The sequence below is a fragment of the Sus scrofa genome, chromosome X, assembly GCF_054392235.1.
Source record: "Sus scrofa isolate SSC_HxYL_T2T_F1_AM1 chromosome X, Sscrofa_HxYL_maternal_Yorkshire_Landrace_v2.0, whole genome shotgun sequence".
Lineage (NCBI taxonomy): Eukaryota > Metazoa > Chordata > Mammalia > Artiodactyla > Suidae > Sus > Sus scrofa.
In genome coordinates this window covers 25,727,300-25,744,727 of record NC_139401.1, presented here as the reverse complement: position 1 = coordinate 25,744,727, position 17,428 = coordinate 25,727,300, and the positions used below count along the sequence as shown (strand labels likewise).

The following is a 17,428-nucleotide window of genomic DNA, read 5'->3' as shown; positions in this document are numbered from 1 at the left end:
TTGGTTTGCAGTTATTCTGAAGTTTTGATATAAGAGTCCATACGTATGTGCGATTGTTTTAAGTTGTTGTTCTCTCTTTTTTTTTTTTGTCTTTTTTTTTGCTATTTCTTTGGGCCGCTTCTGCGGCATATGGAGGTTCCCAGGCTAGGGGTTGAATCGGAGCTGTAGCCACCGGCCTACACCAGAGCCACAGCAACGCGCGATCCGAGCCGTGTCTGCAACCTACACCACAGCTCACGGCAACACTGGATCGTTAACCCACTGAGGAAGGGCAGGGAACGAACCCGCAACTTTATGGTTTCTAGTCAGATTCATTAACCACTGCGCCACGACGGGAACTCCTGTTGTTCTCTTAACTGCAAGTTCATCCCCAGTGTCCTGCATTTGTACTCACCTCTTCTCATGATTTCTGATTTTGGTGGTATAATTGTGCATGGATGATTTCGTATCTTTACTGTATATATACTTTTACTGGTGAGTCTTGTCATTTGTGGAATTTTTGTTTCCTGTTGCTGTGTTTTCTTTTCTGCCTCGAGAAGTTCCTTGAGTATTTGTTGTAAGGCTGGTTTAGTGTTGCTGAATTCTCTCAGCTTTTGCTTATCTGTAATGCTTTTGATTTCTCCTTCAAATCTGAATGAGAGCCTTGCTGGGTAGTGTCATCTTGGTTCGAGGTTTTTTCCTTTCATCACGTTAAGTATATCATGCCTCTCCCTTCTGGCCTGCAGAGTTTCTGCTGAAAAATCTGCCAATAACCTTATTGGGGTTCCCTTGTATGTTACTTGTTTCTTTTCCCTAGCTGCTTTCAAGATTTTCTCTTTGTCTTTAATTTTGGTCAGTTTGATCAATATGTGTCTCAGGCTGTTTCTCCTTGGGTTTATTTTATATGGTACTCGTTGTGCTTCCTGGATTTGAGTGAGTGGTTCCTTTCCCAAGTTATGGAAGTTTTCAGCTATTATCTCTTGGAGTAGTTTTTCTGTCCCCTCTCTCTCTCTTCTCCTTCTGGCACCCCTATAATACGGATGTTGGTGCATTTAACATTGTCCCAGAGTTCTGTGAGACTCTCTTCATTTGTTTTCAATCTTTTTTCTCTTTTCTGTTCTGCATCCGTAATTTCCACTAATCTGTCTTCCACCTTGCTTATTCATTCTTCTGCCTCCTGTATTCTTTTTTTTTTTTTTTTTTTGTCTTTTTGCTATTTCTTTGGGCCGCTCCCGCGGCATATGGAGGTTCCCAGGCTAGGGGTCGAATCGGAGCTGTAGCGCTGGCCTACGCCAGAGCCACAGCAACATGGGATCCAAGCCGTGTCTGCAACCTACACCACAGCTCGCGGCAACGCCGGATCATTAACCCACTGAGCAAGGGCAGGGACCGAACCCGCAACCTCATGGTTCCTAGTCGGATTCGTTAACCACTGCGCCACAGCGGGAACTCCTGCCTCCTGTATTCTGCTATTAGCTGCTTCTAGTGAAGTTTTTATTTCAGTTGTTGTATTTTGCATCTCTTCTTGTTTCAGTTTTATAGCTTGTATCTCTTTGCTCAGTGTTTCCTGTAAGTTATCCATCTTTGCCTCCAGTTTATTTCCAATGTCTTGCTTCATCTTCAGCATTGACAGTCTAAAGTCTTTCCTGGAGGCTGAGAATGTCCTCATCACTTAGCTGTTCTCCCTCATCTAAGTTATAGTTCTCCGTCTTTTCATTTTTATGGGTTTTTGTCATGGTGACCTTTTCCCAGATAATAGAAGTTGTAGCCTCTCTTACTTCTGGTGGCTGAATTTGGTGTGGGGACTTGCTGTAGGCTTCCTGATGGGAAAGACTGATGCCTGCCCACTGGTAGGTGGAGTTGATTCTTATCCCTTTGGTGGGTGCGGCTTTGTCTCTGGATGAGATTAGAGGTGGCTGTGTGCCTGGGGAGTCTTTAGGCAGCTTGTTTACTGAGGGGTGGGGCTGTGATCCCACCTGGATTGTTCTTTGCCCTGGGGCTTCTCAGCACTGACTGACAGGTTGGGCCAGATGTTCCCAAAATGGCCATCTCCAGAGAAAGGCAGCTGCTGAATATTCCCGAGAGCTTTGCTTCCAATGTCCCTCCCTCACAACAAGCCACATTGACCCCTGTTTTCCCGGGATGTCCTCCAAGAACTGCAGTCAGGTTTGACCCCAATTCCTATGGAGACTTTGCTTGCCCTGGGACCCAGTACACGTGTAAGTCTGTGTGCACCTTTTAAGAATGGGGTCTTCTTTTCCCATAGTTCCATAGAGCTCCTGTGCACAAGCCCCACTGGCCTTCAATGCCAGATGCTCCAGGGGCTCTTTCTCCCAGTGCCAGATCCCCACACGTGGGAGTTTGTTGTGGGGCTCAAAACTCTCACTTCTCTAAGTGAGTCTCTGTGAACCAGATAGTTTCCAGTCTGTGGGGCTTCCCACCTGGGAGCTGTGGGGTTGCTTATATCACATAATATCCCCTCCTACCTCTTGATGTGGCCTCCTCTTCGTCTTCTGGAGTAGGATATCTTTTTGAAATTTTCTGGTCCATTTGGTTGAAGATTTCTCAGCCTTTAGTTTTGAATTTTGTTGTTTTTAGGAGAGAAGTTGAGCTCCAGTCCTTCTATTCTGCCATCTTAATCCCATCTCAAGCCTTGATGTAATTTTAAGCTACCACAAACCTATTAGAATGGATAAAATATAATTAATGAAAATATCAAATTCTGATGAGGGTGTAGAACAACTAGATTTATCATTCATTTATGGTGAAAATATAAAATTCTCTGACATCTCTGGAAGTCAATTTGCCAGTTTTTTATAAAGTTAAACATATACCTATCATATGATAGAACTGGCCCCTTTTGAAAATTTACGCTAGATAAATGAAAATATATGTTAAAAAAACACACCACACTCAAATGGACATAACAACTTTATTTGTAATAGCCCCAAACTGGAGATAACCCAGATCTCTTTCAGTAGATGAATGGATAAGCAAACTGTTATACATTCAGGCAGGGAAGACTACTGGGCAATCAAAAAAGATAAACTTTTCATGCTCACCACTTGGGTTGATCTGAAGTACATTATGCTAAGTGAAAAAGCCAATCCCATAAAGTTACATAAGTTTGGAGTCCATTTGTATAACATTTTCGAAATGGAAAAAAATGTGTATATGGAGGAGACTGGATCATTGGTCAGCAGGATTACATTTGATGGAATTATAAAGGAGGAACACTCAGAAGTTTCTTTTGAGTTTTGGAAAAGTTCTGTATTCTTATTGTGGTATTGGTTGCACAAATTGATACATGTGATAAAACTGCACTTAGTTATATACCAACGAAAACAAAACAACAAAAAGCATTGTTTGCATTTTTATTTGAATCTAGTTAAATCCAGATTTGACTGTAGTTTACTTATTACCATTACACCAATGTCAGTTTCTCAGTTTTGGTAAATGTACTATAAAAGTATAAACAGATTTCTTTGGTTTAAGCTGGTCGTAGGGGTCACAGGAATTCTCTGTACTATTTTTATAGTTTCTATGTAACTCTAAAATATTTTCAAGATAAAAGATTTTAAGTGACTAGGAAGGCTTCAATTGGTGAATAGGAGTTGCACAATTGATTTTCTATGGATATTGTCTTATGCTTTTTATTCCAAATTGTATAATTATTAATGTTTGCCAATGTCCAGTTCTTTTCTCCTTATAGGACAAAATTTCAGAGATCTGTTGCAGTTTATAGACCACCCAATATGTTTCTGATAGACACAGGAATTTGAAGAAAATTCAGAGCTATTACAAACGTGGTGAGATATGCAATTACTGCTTATGTAAATGTGAAAAGACAAGCAAGGAATAATGTCAGGGTTGTGATTTGTGGAAAAGATAAAGCAGCAGTCAAAAATAAAAAGTAGGGGAAAATCTTCTAAAGGTAAACTATATCAACTTTTATTTATTTATTTATTTTTAGGGCTGTACTCATAGCATATGGAGGTTCCCAGGCTAGGGGTCGAATCGGAGCTGTAGCTGCCAGCCTACGCCACAACCACAGCAACGCCAGATCCGAGCTGACTCTGCAACATACACCACACCACAGCTCACAGCAATGCCAGATCCTTAACCCACTGAAGAGGCCAGGGATCAAACCTGTGTCCTCATGGATACTACTCAGATTCTTTTCCACTGCACCATGATGAGAACTTCAACTTTTATTAATTTTTTAATATAGGCAAATAAGTTGTGTGTCTTGTTCCTTTCACTGTATATTAGTCTTACTGAGTTGCCCCATGTGTAATGTATGTGACCTTCTTGGAAACAAATAATCTCTACACTTTATATAACCTCCCATAATGAATAGTGATTTATTTACTTTTTAAAAATTTTTAATGATTTTTATCTTTTCCATTATAGCATTTACATTGTACTACAGTCATGTCGTTACTTTTGGAATGGCTGGTACAGATTTTTTTTAAAGTCCATCAAGTTTACGTTATTACAATAATAAAGATAGAGTTCTGGACTGCACACATTTCTGGCATCCATGGTCAATTTAATAAGAAATAGTGCCATCTCCACAGGTTCTCCGTCATCCCTGCAAATATCTGCATTTTGAGTCACCCTCCTACCCTGGGAAATACCTGGTGGCAACATAGGCCACAATAGGACATCTACCTTTTGGTGTTTCAAGAATTCAGGAACCATGTTGGACAGTCTGAGCTTTGGATATTACCTGGATTATCTTTTCTAGATATGCCCACACTCAGCCTTTTATCTGCAGAATCACTGAGATAATTAGCCTCAGAACATGTCACCTCAATCTCCCTCTTTGCAGTTTTAGGTCTCCTTCTTCTACTCACTGGTATCCCTGGCCTGTCTCAACTATCATCACTTAGCAAGCCTGCCCACTCATATTGTCCCAAATTCAGCGGAGGATGGCACTGTACACAGGGTAAAAATACCAGTGTCCAGCAACTATTAGCACAGTTCCTAGCTAGGAACACTGGCAAGGATAGAGTGAGCCAGCAGAATAGCCCAGAGATGTGGCTCTCTCAGCATCTAGCATTACTGGGTGACACAGGAGAACTACCTATACTCTGCCTGATGGAAGGCACACAGGATTCTAAGGTAGGGGAAGGTGTTTGGCATGCCTCTAGTCCTTTCATCCAGTAGATCTGCCCACTCAAACCTCACAACTTCCAGCTGCTGGTGGTAATTCAGAGATTTCCTAAGGTTATTAACAGAAGCTGTCTTGAACCCTGCATGCAGATTCCCTACCTTCTCCCTTTTTGGTCCCTTCTCTGCATAATGCTGAACTTTAAATCCAGAATGCTGACTGCCAGCCTACCCTGAGCTTTCTTGTGAGAGTTTTCCTCTGTTCTCTCTCATGGACTCTGGCAATTGCTCTGATTTCAGTCTTCGCTAGCTAAGAGTGTCCTGCCTTCCTCTGTTGCCCAGCAACTGATTATTCTCATCAAGTCTTTGCTCTTCAAAATAAAAGAGGGTTGTCTTGTTTATATTTCAGAATGTGAAGTATTCCTAGAAGAATCCAGGTACTCAAGACATCAGTGCAGAAATCCAGCCCTATATGGGTAAGAGATTAATTTAATTTTATATTCAGCCTATTTGAAAATAAGGAAATAAAATACCAATGAGACAATATCTTTCATCTTAAAGTACGGTCAAAATTTTTAAAAGTGATGAAATAAAATGCCTGTGACAATGTAAGGCATTCACACACATAAATCTGAGAGACTGTAAATTGGTATGGCATTTTTGGAACAGAAGTTGAGCATATTTGTAAAAATGTTCGGTCTTCACACCCTTCCTACTTTAATTAAGTTTGCACTTTGCTTTGTCTTTCCTGTGAGAAAGCATGCACATTTATCCAAGATTTCATGTTCAAAGATGTTGATTTCAGTCCTACTAATCATAGCAAAAAAATGGGAAATAATTTTTATGTCCATTAAGAGGAGAATGGTTAATTATCACACAAACGTTAAGTAGGATAATCCTTACTGGTCTTTTTCATAGAAGGCAGATTAAAACGTGATGATTAGAGTTCCTATGATAGGTGGTTAACACCTCTGCATAATCAAGACTTGCAACACCCTGATTGCGCCTATCTTATTCTTCCTGATGATCTTTACTTCTAATGGCCAGAAGGTGTGAAAAGATACTCAACATCACTAATTATCAAGAAAGTGAAATTCAGAATCACAATGAGATATTACTTCATGCCACTTAGGGTGGTTATAATTTTTTTAAAAAGGATAATTAAGTCTTGGCTAGGATGCGGAGAAATCAAACCCTTGTACACAGTCGTTGGGAAGGTAAAATGGTGCAGCTTCTATAGAAAACAGTGTGGAAATTTCCCCCAAAATTAAAAGTTGAACTACCATATAATCCAGTAATCTTATTTCTGGGTATATATTCATAAGAATGGAAATCAGGATCTCGAAGAGAGGTCTGCATTCTCACATTCCTGAAGCACTGTTCACAACAGCCAAGATATGGAAACAACCCAAATACCCATCAAAGATAAGTGAACAAAGAAAATATGGGAGTGCCTGTTGGCTCAGAAAGTTAAGGATCCAGCATTGTTGCTACTGTCTGGCTCAGGTTTGATCCCTAGCCTACGAACTTCCATATGCCACAGGTGTAGCCAAAAAATGTGACACACACACACACATACACACACTGGAATATTATTTGGCCTTAAAAGAGGAAATCCTGCCATTCGCACAATATGATGAGCTTGAAGAACATTATGCTAAGTGAAATAAGCCAGTCACAGAAGAACAAATACTGCATGGTTCTGCTTATGTGAGGTACCTGAAATTGTCAAACTCATGTAGAATCAACTGTGGTTACCAGGGATTAGGAGGAGGGGAAAATGAGGAATTGTTCAGTTGGTGTAAAGTTTCAATTATGCAAAATAAAGTAGCTCTAGAGATCTGCTGTATAGCATAATGCCTATAGCGAATGATACTGAAAAATTTTAGAAAAGTATAGCTCTCATATTATATGTTCTCACCACAAAAGAGAAAACCAAAGGGACATGAGGAAATTTTTGGAAGTGATGGATATGTCTATATCTACCACCTTGATTGTGGTGATGATTGTACATAGTAAAATAATTGCAGTTTTTTGTGTATTGATGGTATCTCAATAAACATTTTTTTTTAAAAGAATTTTAGAGTAGTTGAAAGAGTGTGGTAGATCTATGTGTGCTATCATGGAAATATCCTGAATTCATTTTATTAAGTGACAAGGTCAAGAAGCAGAACAATATGTACATTGTTAATCAGGTATATTAAATTCAATATACTTTATAGCACATCTACATATGAAAAAGCCTCAGATTAGCCTTGAAATGAAATACAACACGTGGTTAATTGTGGTTGCCTCTGAAAAGGAGGCTAAACTTTGAGGAAAAGGGAGATTGTAACTTATCTGTATTGCTAGAATTTTTTGCAACAAGAATATATACTATTACCTTTGTAATTACAATATTTAAATACATCTAACCACAAAAATAGTAGTTATGCATTAATCAGATAAAGTAACTGATACAATAGACAAAACCTGCAGACTTGTAGTAGCTTAAACTAGCAGAAGTTTTATTTCTTATACACATAAAATCTAATGTGGGTAGTCAGAGGCCTCCACTGTCAGATGGCCTGGGGAACCAGTCTGCTTCCATCAGTGGTTCTACTTCTCAGCAAGAAACAATCTCTGTGTTTTCTGCTGATTAAACAGGAAGCACGGAGGTGGCATACTGGCTGTCAAATACCTTGGCCTGGAGGTAACAAACATATGAACATATGTCAATGTCTAAGGTAGTCACATGAGCCTTCCTAAGAACAAGTGGATTGGGAATGTAGTCTCCCCATGAACTCTGGAAGAGGATGACTTACCATGTGGATGAGCACTTGCAATCTGTCCCATCCACTGTTACAGAGTAAGTGCTCAACGGAGAGCAGTCATTACAAATTGTTATGAAAACAACTCTCTTTATTTCTTGGTAGAGTTTCTAAGGAGGCCAAATTTGCCTTGTAATTCTCCAATTTTTGTTTTGTTTTGTTTCAAATCTTGCTGTATAGCAGGTACTTTCAAATACTGGATCACATTTAATTTTCAAAAGGATCCTCTAAAATCTCAGCAACGTGGGCTCACCTTTTTCGCTTAATAGCATGTTTCTGAACTTACCTTTGAAATCAGTTCTAGAGTCTCAGTAGGAAGAGAATGTTCTCCTTCTGATGAAGCATGGTCCCAATCTGAACTTGTGAGTCCTGGCAACTCAGCATGACTAGACTTGTAGGGTATGTGTACAGGTGTCTTTAGGAACAAGGGAAAAACTGGAATTTTCCTCTGGGGTAGGTACTGAGATAAGACTCATAAGAAGGATGGCAATTTTTGGGGGGAATTTCCATGACATATGGAGGTTCCCAGGCTAGGGGTCAAATCGGAGCTGTAGCCGCCAGCCTACACCACAGCCACAGCAACGTGGGATCTGAGCCGCATCTGTGACCTACACCACAGCTTATGGCAATGCCGGATCCTTGACCCACTGAGTGAGGCCAGGAATTGAACCTGCATCCTCATGGATACTGGTCAGGTTCGTAACCACTGAGCCACGATGGGAACTCCCAAGATGGAAAATTATTTTGATCTTTGTTGTTCAAAGACAGCATGTCTGTCAGGAAGCCATTTCCCCCTCTTAGAAGGATTCTGGGTTCCGACTAATTCAGCCTCAGTAGATGCTTGCTAGACAGAGGTTTCCATGGTCTTTCCTCATCTCCAACTTATGAAGGAGGCTTTATTAAGCTTATTCATTGTGTATGTGTTTGGTGGCCAGTCTCAACACATACCTTCAAAATCCTACTGAAAATATCTGGGTCATTTTCAAAATCCCCCATCTAACTTCATATATATCACAGAATCAGTATCTTCTGTAAGAAATAAGACTCTGACCACCAGCTTATTTAGAATATACTTTGAGACTTATGGGGTGGGGGAGGGGCTGTGGTAATCAGGTATCTAAATTCACTCTCAGTGGTTCCACTGGGAGGAATGGGACCTATAAAGTACTCCTGCAGAAGGTTGGAATGCTCTAATTGAGAGGAGGTCAGGTGACTCTGGACTGCCTGTATCACAGGAAGCAGGGTGCAGCTCCGGAAGACACAGTGGAGAGCTGGTCAGCATAAGGTTCCAGTTTGGACATGAGGGCACACTGAGAAAAACCTAGGGGGAAAGGTGATATAATGCAAGAAAGTGCTGGGATAGGACTCATGCCAGTACATGAGCAGGGTCCATTGTCAGGGAAACCTGGGGCTAGGGACATGGGGATTCTAAACAAATGAAGCCTACATACAACCCCCAAATTGTGTGTCTCATATTCAACTTCCTTCATGGGTTACATTTTGATTTTGTACCTTGACTAATGTGTCTTGTTTTTTAATTATATGTGGTATATCTTGGAGTAGTGAGAAAAATAGTGAAAGAAAAGACAGAAGGTCTGCTTCAGGCTGGAGAGTGGAAGCTCTCGAAAAATTTGGACCAGGGGTCTAGTCCCAGCTCTTTCACTTATCATCCATGTAAACTTGAGAAAATTACAAGTTCTTCTTCTGTGAAGTATGTCTAATATCTTGTAGGACTGTTGGAATATATGTAATGGATATGAAGCACTTGACAGAATAAGGTCTTTAATGAATGACACATATCATAAGATTTTTTTTTTTTGCTATAATGATCCCTCTGGGAAGATTTATGTTTTATTAATTCAAGACATATCACAGAATATGCAGTCTTCCACCAAATGAGCCCATAATGCTTCTTAGCAAGTAAAACAAAATAAATTTCCTCCACTTGAGGATGTTACTTAATTTGTGTGTAGGGTTGTCTTTCCTAGTTAGATGCAACTCAGAGGTCCTAGAATTTGTGTCAAGGACTAACAGCCTCCTGCCTTAGTGCCTTTCTATCCAAATCACCCATATTTTCATTCATTTCTTCACCACCAAATATGGAGCCCTCCCTTGGAGTCTGCAAAATTACACTCAAAAAACCTAATTAAAATGTCATTTTAATGCCTTGGGATCTGGTTCTCAGCATTTCATCTCAAGGGGGTATCATCCTTACTTCTCAGAAATTCCTTAGAGATGCTGTACATCAAACTAGATTGTGCTCTGTCTTCAGCTACACATGAACAAGAGCACAGGACACCTTCCATTTCTGTCCGAGGAAGAGCCTTTCCTCCAGTTTATTGATGTTACTAAGAGCAGGTTTGCATTCTAGGGTTTTTCCCTCCAACACTGAGAAATACCATTTGTGTACATGGCCTCTGCTCACCAGCTCCACAGACAGCCTCATCTAGCCTACCACCCAGCTTAAATCAACAGGATATCCCACTGAGACACTTCTATTTTCCCCAAACCCCAAACTGCTGTTCCCCAGGGAATTTGCACCTTACTGTTTTCAGCCAGACACCCTCCCCTTCCCTGCCCCCTTACCTCCTTACTCTTTTTTTTTTTTTTTTTTTTTTTTTTTTTTTTTTTTGTCTTTTTGCCTTTTCTCAGGCCGCTCCCACGGCATATGGAGGTTCCCAGGCTAGGGGTTGAATCGGAGCTATAGCCGCCGGCCTATGCCAGAGCCACAGCAACTCAGGATCTGAGCCGCGTCTGCAAACTACACCACAGCTCACGGCAACACCGGATCCTTAACCCACTGAGCGAGGCCAGGGATCGAACCTGCAACCTCATGGTTCCTAGTTGGATTCGTTAACCACTGCGCCACAATGGGAACTCCACCTCCTTATTCCTTCTTAAGACTCCTTTAGGTATTAGAGGGTATTTCACCATCTTCTGTATATGATTACTGCTCCTTGGCTGTAAAATTCTAAAGGCAGTGGTGTTTTGTATCCTAGTTTCACCATTTCTAACACAGTAATTTTCAAAGAACATATGCTCATTTAATATTTGGGGAAGAATGAGCCAGTGAGCATGAGTTTATAAACAGTTTATTTCTCTTACATTCTTTAATAAGCTAAGCAAGTCCAGGTACATATCTTTTATTTTTTACAGAACAACAGACTAAAGTGGATAATGGAAACCAAGAGCTGCACTTTTTTTTTTTTTTTTTTTTTTTTTTTTTTTTTTTTACTTTTTTCCTCTTTTTTTTGATCCCAGCAATTTTACTGCTCATTTTTTTTTTTCACATTTCCAAAGAAATGTCTATTACCATGCCAGGTTTTTTTTTTGTTTGTTTGTTTTGGTTCAGTAAATTTGAAAGGTTTCCCAATTTGTTTTATAAAATAATAAAACTCCTTAAATCTATTAAATTAAATCTAATAAATATGTAACTGAAATAATTAATAAATTTAGATTCTGCAATTATTTCTACCTTCTATTAAAGAAACAACATTTAAAATATAACCAAAGGAAAGAAAAAGTGACAGGAAGGAAGGGAGAGAAGGAGGGAGGGAGGAAAGAAAAAAGAAGGGACAAGAAAAGGAAGGCAAAAGATTAAACTATAAGTTTACCATAGAGAACAGAAACACAAAGATGATATACGCTGTGTTCTTTCCAGACCCACTGGTCATCCCCCACTTAAAATGTTACTGCTCTTTTTCCACAAGGAAAACAATATTTCTTAGATTTCATCATTCGAAATACAACCTAAAGAAAGAAAAAGAAAGGTAAAATTCCAAGTTAGCAATATATAACAGGAATACAACGATGATATACTTCTCAAGTCCCACCCTAGCCCTCCACCATTAGAACATTGCCACACCTTTTCAACCAAAAGTGAAGAACTGTCCTCGGACTTCACTTAGCATGGGAGAGGTTGCTGGCTGTGGCCCTGGAGCGCACACTGGCCATGGCCGCAAGTCGAGCCCTGGCTGCAGCTCTGGCTTGGGCTCTTTCTTCCTCATCTCTCAGAGCCTCTTCGTACCAGGATGGGAATGCACTGGGCACAGTATCATGAACCTTGGCTAAAAACTCCAGGACTTTCATCTTGCTGGTTTCAGCATGTGCCCTTGGGCCCCATAGGAACTCATATCGAGGAGGATCACTGTCAGGAACCTGACGGTACTCCAGGTACTTTAGCTGCACCAAATCTTCAGTGATAACCTTCTTGGGATCCCCATAGAGGAAGTGCTTCCTCTCAGCATATACACCCATCATATTCAGCACTTCCCAGATCTCCTCTTCAGGGGCACATTTGCCATTCATGAAGATCACACCCAGTACAATCATTAGAAGGCCAGTCTTGGGCATGTTCTCTTCTTCATTCATCGTTCCATCAAAGGTGAGGTCTAGTTTGCTGACAAGGGCATAGCAGTGCCTGGTAGGATCCACTTCCTTCAAATCAACACCAAAGGCCAGCTCCATGTGCTCAGAGGCTCTCTTGAGGATCTCATTGAAATGATATTTGTACTTTTTAATAACAAACTTCAGCATGTCTGCCTTCGTAATTGGCTCTTTTTTTTGATACTTTTGCAACAGGAACTGTACCAACAAAACCACCTTCTTGTTTAAAGGATCTCTGCGTGAGCCCTCAGTGCCCCTGGAGGATTTTGAGCTTTCCTCCTTTTGGCTGCTGGTACCTTCATCCGAATTGGTGCATGAAACAGCTGCACTAGCATCGGTGGTTCCCTGTGGCGCCTCAGGAGTGCTAGGTGTCTCAGCAGCAGATAAATTCTGAGGTCTGTCCTCAGTGAGAGCATGGACCAGGGACAGGGACTCTCCTGCTGCTGCGGCAGTAGCCTGAGCATCTTCCAGACCCTGGGTCTCAGCACGGGCCTGGCGGCGTTTCTCACGGGCTCGGAGCTTACTCTTCTGTCCTCGAGGCATGATGACTTTGGTCAGGGACAGTAGGCACAGTTGTTCAAGCAATTAGGTTTTTGGAGAGGTCGCCCTAGAAGACAGAGAAAGAAATGGTGTGCACAGCCTCAGCAGGGAGATTCTTCCACCTTGGCTGCCAAGAAAAGCTGCCTTTGCTGATTTTCTTAGGGGTACTGTTTTAGGAAACCACAAAACAAGGGTGGTGAGACTCTGTGGACCTCCTCTGATCTGCAGAGGCTTGTGATCTCAGTTCTAACCCAGTATACTAAACTTGGCTCCTGACCAGTCTTTTAACTCCTCCTGCTCTTGACTTGAGGCTGCCCCTTCAGACCAGGGCTTCTCACACCACAAATTCTCCCACTGAGAGTTGGGGAGGGGCATTGGGCCTAACAGCCCTGTTTGAGCCTCTTGGGGTTAAGGGTGGGGATGGAACATGTCAGAATATGGCGGGACTTTGCGAGGACACCTCAGTGCTGGGAGGAGTCTGTCCCTTCAGTTCAAACAAAGATTACTCACCTTGACATCAGTCCAATCCTGGAACTCCTCCCTCTGCTGATATGGGACCACACTCCTCAGACCTAGGCCTAAGTTTCCATGGCTGGTGTGGCAGAAATCAGGGTGAGCACTTCTTGCCACGCCCACCCCATCCTCCCAGCAGGAGTTATAGCAGGGGTGGGGTTATGGGGAGTTCTATCTCGGTTCTGGGAGACTGAGGAATCATGCAGAACTCTGGAAGGAGTTTTTCGTGACTCCTGACAGGGCCTGGGACTTCTTCCTCTCCTGAGATAAGTCAGCTGGCCTCTGACCAAGGTTCTCATTTCACTCAGAATCCCAGGTAGGAAGTAGGGGGGCACCTGAGTCTAATGGGACTGACAGTAGGGGCCCCTTTGTGGCCCCTTAATTTGGGGGGTTCCTCACTCAGTCTTCACTCAGTCCTCACTCAGTGTCTTACCTTGATGCCTTGTAGGTGCTGGGTTACTTCCTTGCTGATTCAGTGCGAAACCTATCAGGTAAGGCATAAGCCCGTAAATAATTTAAGAAGAATTGACATCTGTACAATATTCTACTCACCATAAATAAACATAATATTGTTCTATTTGAGTCTTCTTTTACCTTAGTGCATCAGTAATTTTTTTTTTTCTATTTGCTTCCATAAAGATCAAGTTTGTTAGTTCTCTTTTTAGGTGTATTTGGGATATCAATGCTATTTTGAATGGTGTTATTTTCTATTACATATTCTAATTAGTTATTTGTTTTGTGTGGAAAGAGTCTTGGTTTTGGTGTGGTGATCTTCTGTACCAGCTTGCTTAAGTTCCTTATATATTTTAATATTTGGCAGCCAGTTTCTTTGGTGTTTTTAATTAGAATATCATCTTTCATTATTTATAATTTTTATTTTGGTAATGCTGTGTATTACTGTATGTTGGCCATGCAATCCAGTCCAGGTTTGAATAGTAGAGTTGGTACCATACCTCTCTGCCCTCTTCTGGACTTTATTGGGACTGTTTCTAACATTTCACACTTACATATGTTTGCGCTTGATTTTACCATATGAAAATTCCATTCTAATGTAAGTTTTCTAGAAGTTATTACCATGAACTGGTGTTGAGTTTTTATGAAAAGTTCTTTACTCCTGCCAATGGTTAAATACTTTGTCTTTTCTGACTGTTAACATGCCGAATGCCAATACTCTTTGTTGGCAAACCATTCTAGAGGTGACACTGCAATTCTATTAGAAGATACATAGACTGTAGTTTCCTTTGTGGTGATATTGGCAGTCATTGAAGATCATCACTGCCATCCATTAATCCATTAGAGGCTCCTGAGTTTTAATTCTCTAATTCTATCATTCCTTCTCAAATTATTAGCTGAAATATAATATCTATAGGTAGAACTTTCTGTTATCCTTCATTTTGTTTTCTTGAGATCAGCCTTACAGTGGCCCTATTTTACTGCCAAAAGAGAGAAACAGAGAGAGACAGAGAGATAGAAAGAGATAAAAAAAGCTAAATTTTTATTTGTCTAATCAATATCAGAATATTCTTTCATTCAAAATTGTTTTATATATATTTTATAATCTTAGTAATGAAATATCTTGCTAAACCAGTTGAGAGAACTAAACCAGTTAATAACTGGCTGAATAATTCATCTGTTATTTATGACTATTAATGAGCAGCTTTGGAATAATCAGTGTTCAGACCCTAGTGTGTGTCATATGACACATTATATGTGCCTAAAGATAGTTATAATTTTAGGAGACATATAAAATTTTCCTTTGATTTATTCAAAGACAGCTTTCTTTGAAGGGATATGGTTTCTCTGCTCTTTCTAGATAGTTTACCATCATTATGCTAGTTGAGATTTATTTTTTTTTCTTTATAAGTTCTAACTTGGATTTTGCAAGTAGTATGCATGTAGACACAAAAACAGATTGTGGCACTCCTTCTTCTGGGTTCACAGACCTATTCAATATAGGACTGTCCTAATGGACTTCTTATCAGGATTCCACTAATGTGGCCAGTGCAAAAATACCTGATTTGTTTGAATAAATATGCTAGTATGTTTTTTCAATTTATTAAAATAATTTTTCCAACTTCTCATTTCACTTGCTAGTAAATTAAACATTTAGATTTTTGAGTGAATATTTACTTCTTGAGTAGGTAACATTTTTGGATGTCTCTAAGTTAAAGAGCCTGGAAATATAGAATGTTGTGTAGCAAAGACTCAAACTGTGGGTAAGGTGTCTTAGGTTATAAAACAGCTGTTAGCACAACCCAATGGAAAAATGGGCAAAAGACCTGAATAGACAATTCTCCAAGGAAGATATACAGATGGCCAACAAGCACATGAAAAAATGCTCAACATCCCTGATTGTTAGAGAAATGCAAATCAAAGCTACTGACAACTATGTCTAATCACTTATGACAGCATGATAATGGAGAAAAAAAGCATGTATACATATATGTGTAACTGGGTCACTATGCTGTACAGTAGGAAAAAAAAAATTGTATTAGAGTTCTTTATCTATTACAACCTCCCTCTCTCCCTGTCTTTCCACCCATCCTGTTTCTCCATTTAGAACAGTTTGGTCCCTGACAATAACGAGCCTTTCAGAAACTTAAGACTTTGTTAACCTTTACTTTTCTGTCCTAGTTCAACTTGGACAAATTATCCACACTTAAAAATCTTCTGGTTCCAATACCATATCAGCTCTTTCAATGGTCACACTGCCAAGGAAGGACAGCATTTCTGAAGGCCTCCTCATCCCCATGCCTCATTCTTTAAAACATCAGCTTCACCCAAGATAGTGATATAAGGATCAAGACATATTAGTGATCGAGGCCATTTTAGAGGAGTGGACGCACTGTCTTCAATGAACCCAATGCCTGTGCCAGTATGCTCAGCCTGACATAGCCAGGAACCCCTTTGTCAGCTTAAGAGAACTATATTTTTGAACCTATAACTTTGCCATTTTCCAGGCAACCAAAATAACGGAGTAGAAAGTTTATTTCAGAAATAGAATATGTTAACATGTTCTAGTAAATGGAAGATAAGGAAGTGTCAAAATGTACATGTTACTGAGTCAGGGCCAGGACTGAGGTGAAGTGAATGATAAAATAAATTTTATTTTTAAATAAATACAAATATCACAGTTTTAAATAAAGATAGGATCTGGAGTTCCCATCGTGGCTCAGTGGTTAACGAATCTGACTAGGAACCATGAGTTTGAGGGTTCAATCCCTGGCCTCGCTCAGTGGGTTAACAATCTGGCGTTGGCATGAGCCAGTGGTGTAGGTCACAGATGCAGCTTGGATCCTGCGTTGCTGTGGCTGTGGTGTAGGCTGGCGGCTACAGCTCGGATTCAAGCCCAAGCCTGGAAACCTCCATATGCTGCGGATGCGGCCCTAGAAAAGACAAAAAATAAAAAAATAAAAAATAAATATAGGATCTGACCCTATGCTTGTATGACCCTGAGAGTGATTGCCTCACTTATCTGACCCTATTTTTAGCTAGTAGATAGTATATTTATTTAAAAGTGTGATATTTTCTTATGGATTTTGGCATTTACTTTGATTTTTAAAATATTGAATTGAAACGTAATTTATCTTGATCACTGATTTTTTTTTTGGTTCCTCCCTTACTTTAAATTTTGAACTCAAAACAAGTGAATGCCTCACTTGTCTCACTCTAGCCCTGGTCCTGGGGAGTCTTTAGTGTTTAATAAGTGATCCTGGTCTCACTCTTTTAAGATGATCATTGCTTAGTTATACCTTTTCTTGTTTTAAATTTTAGGCATCATTTCACTCTCTGCCTTTGTGATCTTGATCACTAAAATTACCCTGTATGAGACTCTATTTTAAAAAAATTAGAATGGAGAATAAGGATATTATTTTTACTGAGTTGGTGGGATAATCAAAGTATATATGAGAAAGTACTTTGTAAACTTTACATTCTTAGCTGTTTAGAAATATTTATTGAGTTGAAACTTTGAGAAGGTCCTAAAAGTTAATCTTTATCCATCCTTTGAGATACCCAGTGTATTAATTTTCCATTGCTACAGAACAAATTATCACAAAGCTGTGGCTTAAAATAACATCCACTTA

At 40.0% G+C, this 17,428-nt stretch overlaps 2 protein-coding genes and 1 non-coding gene across 12 annotated transcripts in view; 2 read left to right on the top strand and 1 right to left on the bottom strand.

The window, feature by feature from the left end:
- Positions 1-17,428, top strand: part of LOC110257722 (uncharacterized) — a 476,707-nt gene that overhangs the window by 122,531 nt on the left and 336,748 nt on the right. For 4 of the 9 annotated variants that reach the window (XR_014835843.1, XR_014835840.1, XM_085008769.1 and 1 more), the window contains 2 exons: positions 5,504-5,570; positions 13,792-13,834. Coding sequence is in view for 2 of the 9 variants with exons in the window: in XM_085008769.1 (XP_084864895.1) it covers positions 5,504-5,570; positions 13,792-13,834 (110 nt within the window). In the remaining 7 variants the exon portion in view is untranslated. Of the gene's footprint in view, positions 1-3,691; positions 3,789-5,487; positions 5,571-12,485; positions 12,686-13,791; positions 13,835-17,428 lie in introns of those variants that run through there. The other 5 variants (XR_014835851.1, XR_014835850.1, XR_014835842.1 and 2 more) reach the window with 3 other exon arrangements.
- On the top strand, positions 5,975-6,109 carry LOC146394518 (U8 small nucleolar RNA). The gene has a single exon (XR_014835931.1). It is a non-coding gene; the product is annotated as a U8 small nucleolar RNA (small nucleolar RNA).
- Positions 10,983-17,428, bottom strand: part of LOC100737023 (melanoma-associated antigen B18-like) — a 135,195-nt gene continuing 128,749 nt past the window's right edge. The window contains exons 2-4 of one of the 2 annotated variants that reach the window (XM_021079793.2): positions 13,777-13,827; positions 11,770-12,897; positions 10,983-11,654 (exon numbers count right to left, since the gene is read on the bottom strand). In XM_021079793.2, the coding sequence (XP_020935452.1) occupies positions 11,805-12,833 (1,029 nt within the window). In that variant the 5' untranslated portion in view covers positions 12,834-12,897; positions 13,777-13,827 and the 3' untranslated portion in view covers positions 10,983-11,654; positions 11,770-11,804. The remainder of the gene's footprint in view (positions 11,655-11,769; positions 12,898-13,776; positions 13,828-17,428) is intronic. The other variant, XM_085008768.1, reaches the window with a different exon arrangement.